The 18,477-nt window shown below is 45.8% G+C and overlaps 1 protein-coding gene across 1 annotated transcript in view; it reads right to left on the reverse strand.

Annotated features, from left to right (window-relative positions):
* The window catches only part of LOC110255529 (uncharacterized), an 81,022-nt gene extending 66,055 nt beyond the window's left edge, over positions 1-14,967 (reverse strand). The window contains exons 1-4 of the mRNA XM_084978067.1: positions 14,754-14,967; positions 13,988-14,096; positions 13,436-13,590; positions 9,524-9,637 (exon numbers count right to left, since the gene is read on the reverse strand). Of these exons, the coding sequence (XP_084834193.1) occupies positions 9,524-9,637; positions 13,436-13,534 (213 nt within the window). The 5' untranslated portion in view covers positions 13,535-13,590; positions 13,988-14,096; positions 14,754-14,967. The remainder of the gene's footprint in view (positions 1-9,523; positions 9,638-13,435; positions 13,591-13,987; positions 14,097-14,753) is intronic.
* Between the last annotated feature and the right edge of the window lie 3,510 nt (positions 14,968-18,477).

Here is an 18,477-nt window from a genome sequence, read left to right on the forward strand (position 1 = left end):
TGGGGGAGTTCCCGTTATGGCGTGGCGGAAATGAATCTGACCAGGAACCATGAGGTTGCAGGTTCGATCCCTGGCCTCGCTCAGTGGGTTAAGGATCCAGCGTTGCCGTGAGCTGTGGTGTAGGTCGCAGACGGGGCTCGGATCTGGCGTTGCTGTGGCTGTGGTGTGGGCCGGCAGCTGTAGCTCCAATTGGACTCCTAGCCTGGGAACCTCCATATGCTGCAGGTGTGGCCCTAAAAAGCAAAAACAAAAAACAAAAACAAAAAACGCCATGACATTGGTGCTGCCAGGGCCAAGGCACGAGGCAAAGTAGCTCTAGAACTTGGATATTAAGTATTTACTTTGAAAACTAATGGATTTCCTTAGGCCTTTCCCCCAACCTTAAACGTCCTTGAGGTGAACTTTCCAGAATATTCATCAGTGGGCCTGGTCGCCCATCTCTACACAATATCCTCCAGAGCAGTGTTTTTTAAATATTATCTGGGGGAAGAGGGAGGTCTTTATATAGCTGCTTGAGGTATGTCACCAACACAGCCTCAGTCAAGGAGAAAGGACACAGGCACACACACTCACACAGTGAAAAATCCCATGAGTCAACCTGCTCTATGTTCCACTGACTGCGGTACATATGAGGAAACCTCATTTTATTGTGCTGTATTTCATTTACTTTTGCTCTTGTAACACATTAGTCAAAGCAAAGAAGAGAACATGGGCCATTTTCTATATCCCCCATTACCAGCCACTGCTATGTCATTATTCTGATCACATGGCCAAACTACCGACTTAACGGGATCAGTGGAAACCAAGCCTCTGTGAGGTCTAAGGATGCTATTTCATGAACAAGTTCACGGAGACGCCTTAAGAAAAGGCCGTGGGCTGTGGTCATCTGGCTGGCATCCTTCCATCTCCCGCCTTCTCGAATATGGGGTACAAAGCTAATTTCTGAAGAGAACTGTAGGTCAGCAATCATCCCTTTTGTCACATGCTTAAGCCTGAGCTGTATATAAATAACCGACAGTCATTTTTTTCATGTGTTCTTTTTTTTCCATTAGGAAGATGGGTTTCTTCAAAGCATTTTGCTATTTTAAGGCCTCAAACATTTCCAGCACTTGCACAGCGTTGCTCTGAGCCTTGACTTATTTACAGAGAGATGCCGAGCTGAGATAAGGCTACTTAATAATCCACCAATTCTTGCTAAACACAGTTTCTTTCCATATCCTCAGTGAAATCTGGGAGTAAGCACTCTCGGATAAAGCCTTAGATGAGGCTATGTTTTTATTCTGGAGACGGTTACCTGAACCCTGAGTTATATGGAATGGCTTCCAAGGATGGATTTTCACATTGGTCAGTGGCTAAATCGTTTTCAAAGGCTATAAGGTGAAAATCCACAAGGAGTGTGAAAGAAGGAAATTTTCAAATTCTCATCCTTACAATAACCCTGCAAGATAATATTATCATTCCCACATTACAGAAGTGGACATAGAGGACTAAACTGCTCATATGTGGCAGAACCAGCATTTGAACCCAGGTCAACCTGATTCACTGTATCTGTGACCCCCACTGTCCCCCACATGCCATCACCCTGTAGAGCCATGAGGACTCTGACAGAAGAGCAGGCATTGCTTTGTCATAAGGTACTATACATACTTTAGTTCAAAAATTAATACACATATCACATATGTATTAAGCATTTACTTTGGTGTCAGGGACAGGGCTAGGATCTGGGAATAAAAATTTAAGTTACTGCCTGCCTGGAAGTGCTATTCTAAGCGCTTAGACTAGTGATATTAGTCAGCGATGATCAACATTTACTAGCAACATGAAGGGGTTAACCCTCCTTATATTAGACTTACACACACACACACACACAAACACACACCCCTCATACAGACACACCATTCAGGCTGAATCCTTATGATGCCTTTTCTTCTTCAAAACCACACTTGGATTCAAGTGTGTTGGACCTGTGGTTGCCCAGCGGGGGTGGGAGGAAGAATGAATTGGGAGTTTGGGATTAGCAGATGCAAACTACTATACATAAGATGGATAAACAGCAAGGTCCTACTGTACAGTACAGGGACCTCTATTCATATCCTGTGATAAACCACAATGGAAAAGAATAAGAAAAAGAATGTATATATGTGTATATATAAACACACACTATATGTATAGTTAGGCATACATATATATATGCTTAACTGAATTATTCTGCAGTACAGCAGACATCAACATTTTAAATCAACCATACTTCAATAACATAAATTTAGCAAAAACACACTTGGATTCACTGAATCTGAATAAAGCAAAATTAATAAATGAGAGGACATACTGTTCTCTTCTCCTTCACCAAAGAAAGCTCAGAAAATGATACCACCTTGATGTGGGAAAAAAAACATGCATAACTCTAAAGAGATTTTTTAAATGGATCTATTTGTTTTTCAAAATCCTATTAATAATAGAAAAAAATAAAAATAAAGAGAAACTTGTATCACACCTCCCCCCCCATAGGACAACCAATACTGACATCTCACTATCTATTGTGGTCACAGACTTTTTCAAGGCACGTGTATATAAACACAGGCCTGTGCCCTGATTACTGTTTTGTAACTCACATTTTTCATTGTGTCTCATTGACACCCTGCCATGTAAGTATATGTGGATATCATTTAAAATAGGTATATGCATAATCCACTGTTGACTCTTGATGGTTTACTAATCAGTTACAACTACTGGACATTTCAGGTTGCTTCCAATGAATGGTGTTCTACCAGACATTCTTGTCCATTCATTGTTTTTTTGTTTGTTTTGGTTTGTTTTTGTTTTTATTTTAGGGCCGCACCTGGGGCATATGGAGGTTCCCAGGCTAGGGGTCGAATCAGAACTACAGCTGCCGGCCTACACCGCAGCCAAAGCACCTTGGAATCCGAGCTGCATCTGCGACCTACATCACCACTTACAGCAACACCGGATCTTTAACCCACTAAGTGATGCCAGGGATCAAACCTGTGTCCTCATGGATGCTAGTCAGATTCGTTCCCACGGAGCCATGACGGGAACTCCCAGTCATCTGTTTTACATTTTATTTTATTCAAGTATAGCTGATTGACAACGTCTCTGTTGTACAACAAAGTGGCTCAGCTGTACAGACACACGTACGCTTTCCCACACAGGTTATCAGAGAAGACTGTACAGATGTCCCTGTTCTATACGGCAGGTCCCTGCTGACCCTGTTGACCATCCATTCCATCTACAGAGGTGTGCATTTACCAACTCCAAACCCCCAAGTCACCCCCCACCCCATTCATCTTTGCGCAACAATCTGATTTTTCCCTTAGGATATATTTCCAGACATAGAAATGCTGGGTAAGAAACTGAGCACAGGGGTGAAGGATTTTTGCTCTCCGGAAACTCTGTCATATTTCACATCTCACCAGCGGAAGAAGGGGCCCATTTTCCACCCTCTCAATGTCTGTTGGAGACTTTAGACGGCAAGAGAAAGCTCTAAGACGACATGTGACGCTTAATCCCAGGGACTGATCCTGGAGGGAACAGGTCCTCACAGGCTTGGAATAGAGGGGTCATTGCCTGGAGGCAGAAGCCTACACTTGATCTTCTGCTCTCTCTTGGTCTGAGGTTCCTCTGAATTCACTGATTTTCAGTGACAAACAGGCTTCCAAGGAAGCTTTCCCTCCTCCTGCCTCTTTTGATGCTCACAAAAAGACAACAAATAAGAGAATCTTGGCCGGTGTAAGTCCGAGGGAGCTATTTTTGCATTGGGACACAATAAACGATGCCGTATGTGGAAGCACAGGTGCAGGTCTTGATCCCTTGTTACCAAGGACCATCGCAGCCATAAACTGAGGTGGAATAGAGAAGCGAGCAGATGGAGGCGCGGACCCCAGGAAAACAAAGTCACACAGAAGTTAGGGAAGCTTGTTCTGGGTTACCAGGGAGACTCTGGGAGATTTCAAACTCTCATGCTTACGACTGAGGATGGTGGAAGGCTAAGGAGCAACCTGCTCACCTCTGGAGACGTCCAGATTCCTGCTGACCCTTGCCTGGCTCCTCAAGGCCACAGCAGGTCAACGAGAAAACACTGCAAGTTCTGGCACCTCCTGCACGGACCTGTTCCTTTGGTACTGCAGAAACTTAACCGCTGTCTTTTCAGCGTTTACCCCCCACTAAGGCCCCCTGGGCGCACGTGTGCTGCTCTCCCCTGCTCTGCGTAGACATTAACCCTCTGTTTTCAAATGGGTTCACCCTGCCTCATGGCTCAGGATGATCCACTGGAGAAAACCGCTCACTCCCCAAGGAATCAGAGAGCCCCTAGTTCTGCTGCTGTGAAAGTCAGCCAGCCCTGCAGTGTCCCTGCTTCTCAGTTTCTTAGGCGCAGCTGACATGGGACCTATGTGGACAAGGAAGAGGGCAGGGTGACTCAGCTGCCGCTGAGCAGTAGAAGTGCTGGATGCATTCATCTCTCCTCCCCATCCCCAGCCCCCTGGGTTCTCTGCCCCTTTTTTCTCCCCAAGCATGGACCTCAGGCCATCAGAGCCAACGGGAGGAAGGGATCCTCTTTGAGAAGAGGGACACCAGCCCCTGCCTTGCTGGACCGCTGAGAGTACTGACCGTGGGGACGTTCACACTGCGACTTGCAGATGAGGAAACAGAGGCGTCGAAAGGTGAGGCCAGGGCTGGCACGGGCATTGAGCGAGTTGTCACAGGTCAGGCTTTTAGCACAGGTCCCGGCACACATCGAAGACTCTAAATATGATCCCTTCTTGATTGTTCATGACGCTTAACATTTATCACTGCAAAAAAGCTCGGTGTTCCTAGTGCCACGGGAGCTGTGCCCCTGACACTTAGAAAGGACACCATACATGGTGACGGCTTGACAATCGGCGCCACCTGGGACTCTGTTTGATACCAGTCCCACATCTTGCTCACAGAACTGGAGTCACACGTCTCCCCAAAGACTCTGGCCCCTCAGATCATTTCCTCCCAGAACCCTTGGCCTCTGCTAAAGCCTTCTTTACGGGGCCGAATCTCACCCTTCCCCCAGGCTGTTTCTCTCGTCACTGCAACGTGCTTATCTGCTCTACTCGTCCCTCTGTGAGCTCCTCGGCCGCTCACCATGGATTTCACGCGGCATCCAGCCTCTGCTTCTGGCTCCTTCTCCCCTGTGATTCGGCTCCCTTTGTCTCCGCGTTGCTGAGTCTGATACGTGCGTCGCCGGAAGGTCAGGCGCGCGTCTCGGCTACACATTTTATCTCCTGCCTCCGCCGTTGGAAAACAATGATTGCTGTCCTGAATTTTCTGTCGCTGGTAACTTTTTCCCATTCTCCCAACAACTTTTTTTCTTCTTCCTGAAAAATCACCAGTGGTTTGTGTTCACCTTTTTTTTTTTTTTGTCCTAAATACCCACTTAAGCATAGCTTTTGCAGAAGGCATACAGAAGCAGAGGACGGGAGAATCTCTTCATTTTCTTTGATGTGTCTTTGTGGTTGGGCATATGCATGCGTATTTCCAGCCTGGCCGCCTCTTCTTTGTGAGCACCCTGGAGGAAGAATGGCTTCACTGCTGTCAGCAGTATCTTCTAGCCTGTTGGTAAACCACTCTAGTGGCTTCTCAGCAAAGAGTTCCTTCGGAGATCTCCAGTTCCACTCCCATTTGGAACATTTATTTATCTTAAAGTTCCTGGAGGTCCTCTCATTGCCTGGCTTTGCTTTCCTTCTCCATTTTGACACCCTCCCACCTGCTAATAAGAAATCCTTATGGTCAAGGCCAGAGCCAAGGTGGAATGCTTTCTCCCCCTTCCCTCTGATGACTTCGTCCCTGCCCCCTCATCTCAGAAGGCATATTTTCCTAGTTCGTATTTCCACACAGAGCATCCTGACCTGTGCGTTTTAAGCAGGACTCAAAATTTATCAGCTACAGTTCACTCTCAATCATAGGTGTACATTCTGTGGACCGTCTATTAATCTCAGACCAGCCTCCTGTGATGCTTACCAAGCAGTCCACCTGCTTCTTCACACTCCCCAGCCCCCCTGTAGTTAGGTGGGGTCCCATGACAGGGTCTGGCCAAAGAGTGTGGGTGGGAGCGATGCGCCCCACTTCCAGGTGACAGCATAGAAGAGCCTGAGCAATTCTCCAGCTGTTCCTTCTCCTGCCCTGTGACTGAGGAGGCCCCATGTTGAGATGGTGGGGCCATGAGACTGAAGCAGCCTGATGTGTTCTGGACCCCTGCTGAGAGCAAGAAAGAACTTGAGTTCAGGCCTTGGGCTTGTTGGGAGCCCATCACAACCCAGCCCGTTCTAATAGTCTAACGTTTTATGCTCCAGGGCTACGGCGCTCCTTATGGGTTTATGTCAATGTTCTGAAAACGTACATTAATCTTAATGCTGTCCCACACAAGACATAGGCAGAAAAATATCAGTTACCAAGACACACACATAGCAGGTGCCTTTCTCACAACCTAGATAGGTCAACAGATCAACAGACAGACATAGATTATGCCAAAGCACCACATGGAAGGGAAGACGATGGAAAAATTTTAGTATTCTTAGATGCTTAAGCAGCAGAAATTTCAACTGCTTAGTAAAGCAAGAGGAAGATGCGGCAGGCTGCCCCACACATGAGATCTAAATGGATTCCAGAATTAGAGACACGTTCAACAACTCAACGCCAGCACCACCAGGAGGAGAGTGAGATCTCATTCTTAAGAAACACAGTCATACGTCCCAAAGGCCAAATACTTCCTTATTATTTCAGCTAATGCCATGTGCCTTTTGAAAAATACATTTAAAACAACGATTATTAAATCTCAGACAAAACTTTTGGTGGGGTGTGAAATATGGAGTGCAGTAAATAATGTTTAAGACACCAAATCACATATCATAAAAGAGAAAACATGGATACTTCCAAGTTTAAAGTTAATTTTTTTATATGGTAAAGTAAAGAGATGAGTCACAAATTGGGAAAAGACCTTTGTCAGCATGCAATTAGCAAGGGATTTGTATTCAGAAAATCTTAAGAACTTCCTCAAAAGAAATCAGGAAAAGATCCCACACAAAAGGAGGAAAAGTGGGTAAACAATATGAATTGGTAACCCACAGATGGGGAAGCCAAATGGCTAAAAATAATGTGAAATATACTCAACCTCTCTAACAAGCAGAATTATCCAACATCCCTGGATTTTTATTTATTTCATTTATTTTCATTTGCCTTTTTAGGGCTGCACCCAGCACACATGGAACTTCCCAGGCTAGGGGTCAAATCAGAGCTACACTTGCCGGCCTACACTACAGCCACCGCAACATCAGACCCGAGCTGTGGCTGTGACCTTCATCATAGCTCATGGCAATGCCGGATCCTTAACCCACTGAGTGAGGCCAGGGATTGAACCTGCATTCTCATGGTTACTAGTTGGGTTTGTTACCACTGAACCACAAATGGGAACTCCAACCTTGGATTTTTAGCTAAACTCTCATCATGACACTTAGTAAAAAAGGACATTGCCCCCAAAGCAGAGATTTACTTTAAGACAAAAGGGAAAGGAACTCTAGATTTCTGTGCTGAAGCACTACCCACAGCAGCAAGGCCAGGTCTCAAAACATTGACCTTGAGAGAGCCCAGAATGCCTTTGAGAAAGCAAACATCTCAAAGAAGGATTTTTCTTTCTTTCTTTCTTTCTTTTTGTAAGCTACTTTCAGTATGTTTTTAATTTTGATTTTTATTAGAGTACAGTTGATTTGTAGCGTTGTGTCACTATCTGCTGTTTCTTTTTATCCACCTGGCCTGCTTTCTTCCGAGGGGCCCCACAGCACCAGGAGAAATGTGTGTTAAGGCTCCTTGCAACAGATGCCGTGGAGAAGACCTCACTGTCATCAGTGCAGCCGGCGAAACTTCCTGGAAACTGCTGTGAAATATTTCACACTGCTGTCAAAGACCATGTTGCCAGGCTCGTGCCCAGTGTTTTCCTCATCACCGTGGACAGACTGCAGCAGTTCATGCCTTGTATCGAAGTAATGAGTTATAATTGCTGGGGAAATTTATGTTGAAAAATTCTGCATGTTTTAATGCTGGCCGTCACTTATTGGAAATAAGATTTATTCGTCCTCTGGTAGGAGGCTCTGCTGGCAGCTTTCCTTGAAGATAAAAAGTGTTCGGAAGCCAATGAAAACCAACCTTCAACTCCAGCCCCAACAGTACCCTACCTTCTCTTCGCTAGACAGCTCAGCTCAGTGGCTGAGGCAGGCTAACAGGCTGATGCTCCAGATGGACTGGGGGCAAGTTCCATAAACTCTCGGAACTCAGTTTCCTAATCTGTAAATGTGGAAAAGAATCATGTTTCTTGGGCTGTGGGAGAAGAAAGACGATCGGGCACGGGATAGGACCTGGCACACAGTCAGCCTGCAGTGGTTGTCAGTGCTCACTTGGAACAAGATGAACAGACTGTCAGGGTTTCCTCCGCAGGGTCCACCATGCTGCTGGCTCCTGGGCTGGGCTGTGGGGTGAGTGCACTGGACGGTTTCTACATCAGTGGCCCTAGTGTGCAGCCAGCCAGCCACAGCCTGGCTCTCAGGGCCCCTGTAACCCTGGGCTTGCATGGGTGAGATGCATGACCAGGGTAGGGTGGTGCCTGGAGGTGGGGGAAGGGCTAGGTGACACGTCCTACACCCGGGCCCTGCCTTCACGGCCTCCATAGCCTGTACCATTATTCAATGAGCCATACATTTTTTCCTAACTAGGTCTCTGCCCCAGAATGTCTCTGTGCTCACTGCCATATCCCCAGCATCTGAACAGTGCAGTGTAGGTATTCAGTACAGCTTGTTGACGGAATTGAACAAAAATTCAATTGAGAAAATCCAATGTTGCCCAAAGTTACTGTCATGGGTTGCATTTGTCCCCTCAAATTCCTATGCTGAAGTCCTACCCCCAGAACCTTGGCATCTGACCGTATTTGGAGAAAGGGCTCTTTAAAGAGGTAATTAAGGTAAAGTGAGGTCATCAGGATGGACCCTAATCCAAGGTGACTGGCATCCTCATAAGAAGAGGAGATTAAACAGAGACACGCGCAGAGAGGAGACCCGGTGAAGACACTGGAGGAAGGCAGCCATCTACAAGTCACGGAGGGCGCCCCCAGAGTGAAATCAACCTTCTGGCACCTTGATCTTGGACATCTAGCTTCCAGAACAGTGAGAAAATAAACTTCTGTGGGTTAAGCCACCCAACCTATGGCGCTTTGTTACAGCAGACCTGACAAACGAATACGGTCCCTGAGGAAGGCTTCTGCAGCAAAACCAAGGTATAGTTTCATTAGCTTGAAGCACTAACTCTTGAATAGTCCACCCTTCAGAAAGAGCACCTCTTTCAAAGTGGTGCCAATCCCCCACAGCTGCCACCCAGGACTCCCCCTCTGAGAGATGCCACTCTCCCAGGGCAAGGCAGACACCTCCAATAGCCACTCTGGGCTTCTGAAGAGGCCTCACGTGGGATTGCTTACTGCACAGAATCTCTTGTTTACCTGGGGTCTTGCTTCTCTGGAGGAAGAGGGCAGCCATCTCATGAACCTTCTCATTTCCCAGCTGAGCGATGTCAGCAGAGCTATGAACACGTCCTGCGTGCAGCGTACTGGGCTCTGGGAGAGACAGGAGATGCAGTCAATCCCACTTCTCTAGGGAGACCTACGGTCTTACAGGAATAATGCAACCTACAGACCCGACACAGTGGAGGCACAAACACACACAAGGCAGGATCTAGTAACCCCCAACCTAAATAGTAGGTAAATAGATGCTACAGTGATTCAGAGAAGAGGCTGGACTCAAGGCTGGAGGGAGGGGAGGGGAAGCCAGAGGCAAAGTCTCCTGTGCTTGTAATACCCCAGTATTACACGGTTGTCACAGTGCAACATTGGGACTGACAGTGGGGTGGGAGTAGGGTAGACCGTCCCACCTCTGGAGGACAGCAGAAATCAATGTCCACGAGGGTCTCAACAGGAGAAGAGAAGAGATTGGAGATGTGGCAAGGCCAGCCACCCATCTCTAGATTCCTGGAGCAAATGAGCAAAGCACCTGAGCTAGGGCCAGTTACTGACTTTCTGACCATGGGTTCTTTTGCCCAAACCCTCACATAGGCTCCTGGTATGTTTGGGAAGGTCACGGGGAGCTGCCTCTCTCTGCCCTGTTACATGCAGACCTCAGTGGCACCAGCCTAGACCACATCCAAACCCTGCCCGGCCAGCATCTCGGCACTGGCACATGGGCAAACCAAGAACGGAAGTGGCACAGTGGGGACAGAGCGTTCTCCTCAGACGGTGAAGTAGTGAACGCTACCCAGTCATTCATCCTGTCTTCCCAGATGGACACAGCCTCAGGTGTGCCTTTAAACCCCACTGGTATATGAGAGGGAGTGAGAGAGAGCAAGAATGAGAGAGAGCAAGAGCGAGAAGGAGAGAGAGCGAGCAAGAGAGGATGAATTCCCATAGGCAGCATAGCCTGGGTTTAGAAGAACCACTAAGAAAGCCCTTGGATCTCTCCTGGCCTGACTGGACTCCTCTCCTGGGTGTGTGGTGTGAGGAGAGGGGCTGGGCAAACTTCTTCGAGATGCCCCTGAGATATGGCAAGCAGTGAACAGGCTGGTTGTCTTGGAGTAGGATGGAGGGCCATGTCAAGTGATGACCAGAGGAAGGAGGAGGCACAGGAGGCCCAGCCTCGGCCCCATGTTCACCTCCCATCCTAGGATGAGACTTCCCCACCAGCACCTGTCACCTCCCTTCTCCCTGGCCCCGCGCAGCCCTAGTGGAGCAGGGAGAGAGAGGGTGTGCACATGTTTAACCAGTGGATTTCATGAGCCACAATTCCTCTGCCTCCCTCACATATGTCATTACTGTTACTTCAACTCGTTCACGTGTTTGCTCAGAAGCCTTCATCGAAGATTCTTTGCTAAAACTCGAGTTCAATGAACGGCCTTTTCATGTATCCTTTGGAGCACTTGGGAAGATCACTCTGTACTTTGACACAATGTATCTCTTTTCCAGGGACCGGGATGGAGGGGGGGAGAGATTGTGTAATCTTGCCTTGGTAAGATTACACAGCAATGTCACATGGCATCAAATCAGAGGGCATGTAGTAGTGGATTCCTTTTAAATTCTTTTATGGAAGTGGAGTTGATTTACAATGTTGTATAATGACTCATATATATATATATATATATATATGTGTGTGTGTGTGTGTGTGTACACACACACACTCACACACACACACATATATATGTGTTCTTTTTTAAAATATTCTTTTCCATTGTGGGTTATCCCAGGACACTGAATTTAGTTCTCCGTGCCCTACATGGGATCTTGTTTATCCCCTCCGTATATAATAGCTTACATCTGCCAACCCCAGCGTCCCAGTCCATCCCTCTCCCTCCCTCCTCCCCCTTGGCAACCACAAGTCTGTTCTCCTTGTCCGTGGGTCTGCTTATACTGTGTAGATAGGTTCATCTGTGTCATATTTTAGATCAGGAGAGGACCCTTAATATTTCTTTAGCCAAAGGGGATATAAGAGATATAAGAGGGTGCAGGTTCAAAGTGCAAATAATGGCATCGCGATCATTCTCAGCCCTTCCAGGTGAGATCTCTCTGCGAGTCACCATCTCTCCGGACTCACTTCCCAATTCTCTGCCCCCAGAGCGAGTCCTCTGACAGTTGATTCTTTACTGCTGTGCAGGACAGCTGAACACATGAATTTATTGGAGTTACTTCCTTCTTCCTTGCTGTAATCAAGCTGCAAGATGCCTGTTAAAATTCCAATCAAGAACCTTTGGAATTTTTTTTTAATTCCCTTAAGCCAATTTTTTTCAATGTCAAGAAAAATTTGTGATGAGCCTCCAGGCTATCCTCTGTTGAACACTTCAATTCTAATGATAGATGGTGTGACTAGATCTTAAACACTCCCCGACTTCTCTTAATTGACTGGATTTGGCTCGGTTCCTAGAATCGGCTCCTTGGTAGCCTTCGACCATGTAGACTGTTCAATATAGTGGAAAGAAGGTGGTAATTTCGTGTGACTTTGAGCAACGTCTTCCCTCCTTAATGCCCGCTTTGCTCCAGCCTGCGCAACATACGAGGAAATAAGATCCCCCATGATTCTTGTTTGAATGGCTGAACATCAAAACCTCACACGCACTATCCTTTTACTAAAGTCCATGCTTCTTCCGGCGGTATGGTGCTTCTCAATCATTTGAATTTCTCAGCTTTTATAGATTCATAAATGTTTAGATGCAAGGAGTGAGAAAGAGATATGGGCAGATGAAATGTCCTGTTAGAAAAAGTGGAAGAGGAGTTCCCTGGTGGCCCAGTGGGTTAAGGATCTGGCCTTGTCACAGCTGTGGCTTCAGTCACTGCTGTAGCATGGGTTCCATCCGTGGCCCAGGAACTTCCACATGCCACAGGTGTGCCCCCCCCAAAAAAAAGTGGAAGACACAAAAAAGAGAAGGGAACAGAAAAGCAGGAAGAACAAGAGAGAAGGAGAGATAAAGAGAGAGAGAGAACTAAAGCCTTTTGGCACAGACTCACCTCTCAACACTTCTTAGAAGAAACGCGATTAGCACTAAACTTAGCACTTTCTGTTTTCTCACCAAAAGGTTTGGTACAACCGCCATGGATGTTCCCCAAACTACCTCTGTAACTCTCTGACCAAGGGTGTTTGGTCACAGATGGCAGCTTTAGCAAATATAGGGTCTCAGGATGAAAATCCTTTGGGCTTTCTCTGAAATTACCCTTCTCTAGGCAGTCGGGATGGAAGTTCCAGCAGCTTGGTCTTCCGTGTTTAACTTGACCTTAAGTAATTACTGACATTTACCAAGGCTGCCTCAATAATTCCCAGGTCAATATTTTATGTTCCTGGATTGTGCTTTTGACAGGGAATATCTATTTTCAAAGGTAATATATACTGAATATGGTATGTACCCAGAAATAGAAGGCAGAGAGAAGATGGGCTCAAGGGTAGGGAAGAGCTCCTGTGGGGGTGGGGCAGGAGAGCTCCGCCCACCAGTCAGCGTGGCCACAGCCGATGGGTGCATTGGTACCTTGTTCTCTTCTAACTCCTGGAGGAGGCAGGTGCTACCAAGCTTTCTGAGCATCCCAGTCCCACGCGCTTGGTCCTCTGCTTGCACCTTTTTGCCATGTAGCTCACGAGCTGCTACAGGAAGTGACATCTCTTCACTAGGCTTTTCACTATTTTCCTCCTCACAATGTTTGCTTCCCTTAATTTTTTTTTTTTTAACCACTGACCATGCTATGAGTCAGCCTTTATCTCCCCAAACCTGACAAAATAAGTTGAAGAGACAGTCTCAGCCCCTAGTCCCCCTTCCCAGTCCCAGGAGCTCTTCCTCTCGGCGTGGCCTCCCCATCTCACCAACGCTGCAGGAGCAACTCCCTCACCTGCTCAGAGACGGAAGCCAGCTGTCTCCATCTGAGGGCTCTGCTCTCCAGGGTGGCTGCCCTCTGCAGTCCCCCTCCCATTAGCCTGTAGTAGCCCATGATTTTCACTGAGCAGAGGTGGGGCTGGGCTCCCTGGAGGACATTCACAAGCAGCTCTGCGAATTAAAACACACTGTGTATCAGTCTCGATGCCGCCTGGGTTGGTCTGACCCAATGGGGGACACTTGGCCAGGGTGTGCTTCACAAAGATGCTGACTGCTTGTGGGTTTATCATTCATCTGTCATTGTGGTGCTACCAGGAAATTCGGTGGACCTGACCCGCCCTTGACATGTGCGTGCAGAGGTCTACAATGACCCTCTCTGGGGCAGCTCCCCTCTTGACACTCTCAATCTCACCGAGAACTGGTTTCCATTTTTTTTTTTTTTTTTTTGGTTGCCCCAAAGCACATGGAGTTCCTGGGCCAGGGATCAGTTGTGAAGTGCAGCTGTGACCCACATGGCAGCTGCTGCAATGCGGGATCTTAACCCACTGTCCTAAGGAGGGGACCAAACCTCTGTCCCAGGGCTCCAAAGACGCTGCCAATTTCGTTGGGTCACAGTGGGAACGCCTGGTTTCCAATTTTTAATTCACTTGAATGAAAGTGGCTCTGAGTACTTACACCTGCGTAGAAGAATAGGGTAAAAATCACTAAGGATAAACATGGACTGAACACTTTCTTTATCAACTCTAATCTCGGAGTCATTCAAAATCAGTGCTTCTGAGTATCTCTGCTGCACCTGTCATGCATGGCCCGGACTAGAAAGATGTATGGATATGCTTGTCTCTCCCAATCTCATAGCACTCTTTGATCAATGGTGGCAAGTAGTTGGCATGAGGATTGCCACTGTCTTCTAAACCAACTGCAGGCCTGCGTAATAGCTCACCCTTCTTTTACTAACAAGCCTAGATTCAACCTCAGAATCTTTTTATACCTAATGCTCCTGGTTCTCTTTGTCAATCCATTTAAGTTGGTATCCAAGATAAAACCTATTTGCCTTATTTATCACAGACCAGTATTTTTCATCTGCACGTTGCAACCCACTGATGAGTACATAAAGTTAGTGGACAACAACCAGTAGGAGGGAAGGAGGGAGGGAGGGTGGGAGGGAGGAGGAAGAGAGGGAAGAAAGAAGGGAGGGAATGACTGAATGGGGAGGGAGGAAAATAAATGGAACAATAAGAGTTGGGATCAAAAAGGATATACCAAGAAAATCACATAGAGAAAGTGTAAATTTTTGGGTTGGTTACTCCGCCCTCTCCCCTCCCCCCCAGACTTACGCATCATCCTGCAAGGGACCGGAGCTATCATCCTTTATGTGCTCTATCACTGCGGCTCCCTTGCCCCGGCTTGTGATTGGCCAGAGGGGAGCACCAGCAAGAAATCCTGGAGGGCAGTGGCTTTGCATCCTTCCACATCTGCAGCCAGGTCATGTGACCCCTGCCACGCCCCAGAGCTTACTGGACATCAGTATGCTTCCTTATGTATTTCTGTCTAGGGGATGTTAAAAAAAATTACGTTTTAATACAATTTAAATATTATTTCCAGAACATTTTGCTTCAGCAGTATATATGTATATACATGTATATATACCTACCTCTAAACACACACACACACACACACACACACACACACACAGTGTACAGGTCACAATGTAACATTCATTCCTTGTTATGTTACTGTGGGCCCAGGTCAAAAAAAAGAGTTTGAAAGTCACTGCCCTAGATGGCAGGTTAAAAGACTTACTTGTGAGTTCCCCTTCACTTAGCGCTTCAGAGGATGCTAGTCGGTAATCATTTCTGAGCTCCTTGGACTTAGCTCTGTCCAGTGCACCCTCACTGAATCACAGCTGCGTATGCCTTTCTTATTATCATTTGTTCATTCAACAACATCAGACACCAGCCATGCTACAGGCCTCTGTTAACCCCTGAAGCTCTACAAAGTTCTCTGACCCTCTGGTTTTATTTCCTTACCTGGCAGGGAGTTCTTTAAGGGCAGGGCTTCCTCCAGGTTTTCCTTCTTATCTCCACTGTCCTTCTGCTCAAAGTGTGCTCCACATACCAGAAGCATCAGCATTACCTGGTTGCTTATTAGAAAAGCAGAATCTCAGCCCACCCAGAATCTGCATGTTAACACACTCTCCAGGTGATTCATAAGCAAATGCATGTCAGAGAGACACCTCTCCAAAGCCCAGCCTGTGCTGGATGAGGATTGGGTGCTTAGAAATGGAGGTCAGTTGACCGAGAAACTCTTGAGACTGGAGAAGATGATACCTAGCAGATGGCATGTGTGGAGGATGGGACCCCGAGAGCCCCGCTTCCTGAGGCTTTGGGGACCAACAGACTCTCTGGGCCTTAGCTGTCCTATTGAGAAATTGAGGAGATGTTCTTTGCTTGCCAATGGCATCAGCCTTTTGTGGTAATACAATGGCTAGACTTTGAAAAGTCCCTAAGGGAGGGACCACCATGGTTCCCATGGAGCCAGAGTTCTCCTGGAACTGCCCATCTGTAAAGGGGGATAAGAGTTGCCCTCCTTCCCACTTGATGTGGACAGCCAATAAAGGCCCAGGTGCAAAGAGGTGAGTGGGCACCAGCCGCATTATCTGAGCAGTCTCAGCTTCTGGGTTGTGGGGGACCTGAGCATTCTACCATTTTACCACTACAATCTGCAAGAACAAAAGGTTTCTGAAGGCCTTTACAACATTTGAAAGTTTATCTTAAAGAAATGGGTAATTAAGCTGATTAGCAGAAAATAATTTACTCAGCTCGCTGAAGGTTGGTAATTCCAGTCTGTGTGCACAGCACAGAAGGTAATGGAGGAGGAGGTGGAGTTGAAGCAGCCAGATGATCCCTGCCCGGCCTCTCTTACACATTTTCATAGGCACTGCAGAGTCTGGCAATGGTGAGAAGAATGGCAGTGGGAGCCTGTAGTGAGGAAATCATGATGGATGAATAGAGTCTCTAGGAAATCTGTCTGGATGATGATTAACATAGGGTAAGTGGGGCTCTGATGCTCTAAGGTAGAAGCTCAAACTCAGGCGGAATCTGGTCTACAAACTCTGTTGTGCAAATACAAAGCCTGGCTCTGAGAAATTACCTCTTTCTAAAATAATCGCACTCATTCAATCAATATTTATGAAGGAGCAACTTTGTGCCACACATCACCAGTCAGAAAATACAATGCAGAAGAAAACACACTTACTGCTCTCTAGGAACATTCCTGATTTCATCCGTTTCTATCTTAAAGGCCTCAGTGATTTAGAAGGTGACATCTAGGTAAAAAGATTAGTGGTTGCCAGGGGGTATGAGAAAGGAAGAGATAAAGAGGCAGAGCACAAGACATTTTTGAAGAAGTAAAATGATTTGTATGATACATAGTGGTAGACACATGCCATTATAAATTTGTCCAGACCCATAGCATGTACAGCACAAAATGTACTTTGAATGATAATGATTTGTCACTGTAGGTTCATCAATTGTAACAAATGTACCACTGTGGTGGGGAATGTTGATAATGAATGGGGGAAGCTGCGCATATGTTGGGGTAGGGGGTATATAGGATATCTCTGTACCTTCTTCTTAATTTTGCTCTGAATCTAAAATTTCTCTAAAAAATAAGGTCTATTAAGTACTTTTAAAAGAGAACAAGAATGCCCACTCTCACCAGTTTTATTCAATCTAGTACTGGAAGTCTTAGCCAGTGCAATTAGACAAGAAAAAGAAATAAAAGGCATTTGAATTGGAAAGAAGTAAAGTTGTGTCTATTTTCAAGTGACCTGATATTATATCTAGAAAATCCTAAAGACTCCAGAAAAAAAAAATGTGAGCATAAGCAAATTCACTAAAGTTGTAGGACACAAAGGCAGTATACTGAAATCAGTTGCATTTCTACACACTGATGACAAACTATCAAAAATAGAAATTAAGAAAATAATCCCAGGAGTTCCCTGCCATGGCTCAGTGGAAACAAATTTGACTAGTATCCATGAGGATGCAGATTCGATCCCTGGCCTCACTCAGTGGATTAAGGATCTAGCATTGCCGTGAGCTTTGGTGTAGGTCGCAGACATGACTCGGATCTGGAGATGCCGTGGCTGTGGTATAGACCAGGAGCTACTGCTCCAATTTGACCCCTAGCCTGGGAAACTCCATATGCCATGGCTGTTGCCCTAAAAAGAAAAAAAAAAAAAAAAAAAGAAAGAAAAGAATCCCATTTACAATTGCATCAAAAAGAAGAGTAAGGATAAATTTAACCAGGAAGGTGGAAGATCTGTACACTGAAAACAATGAAAAATAAAACAAAGATGAAAGAAATTAAAGACATGAATAAAAGGAAAGTTATTCCATGTTCATCTACTGGAAAAAATAATATTGCTAAAATGTCCATACTATTCAAAATAACCTAAAAGGTTCAATGCAATCTCTATCAAGATTCCAGTGGAAAATTTTACAGAAATAGAAAAAAATAACCCAAAATTTCATGTGGAACCACAAAAGATCCTGAATAGCCAAAGCAATATTGAGAAAGAAGAACAAAACTAGAGGCATCATGCTTCCTGATTTTGAGCTATATTACAAAGGTATAGTAAACAAAATAGTATGGCATTAGCTTAAAAAACAGATCAATGAAAAGAATTGAAAGCACAGAAATAAACTCATGCATGAATGGTCAATTGATTTTTGACAAAGGGGCCTAGAATATACAACGGGGAAAGGAGAGTCTCTTCAATAAACACTTTTGGGAAAACTAGACAGTCAAATGCAAAAGAATGAAACTTCACCTAGATCTTATACCGGGCACAAAAATCAACTCAAAATAGGTTAAAGACTTGAACATAAAGCCTTATTCTATAAAACTCTCAGAAGAAAACACTAGGGGTAAGCTCCTGGACATGAGGGGTAAGCAATGATTTTTTGGATTTGACACTAAGAGCAAAGGGAACTAAATCAAAAATAAACAAGCAAGACTACATCAAACTAAAAAGCTTCTGCACAGCAAAGGAAA

The sequence above is a fragment of the Sus scrofa genome, chromosome 9 (genome assembly GCF_054392235.1).
Source record: "Sus scrofa isolate SSC_HxYL_T2T_F1_AM1 chromosome 9, Sscrofa_HxYL_maternal_Yorkshire_Landrace_v2.0, whole genome shotgun sequence".
Classification (NCBI taxonomy): Eukaryota; Metazoa; Chordata; class Mammalia; order Artiodactyla; family Suidae; genus Sus; species Sus scrofa.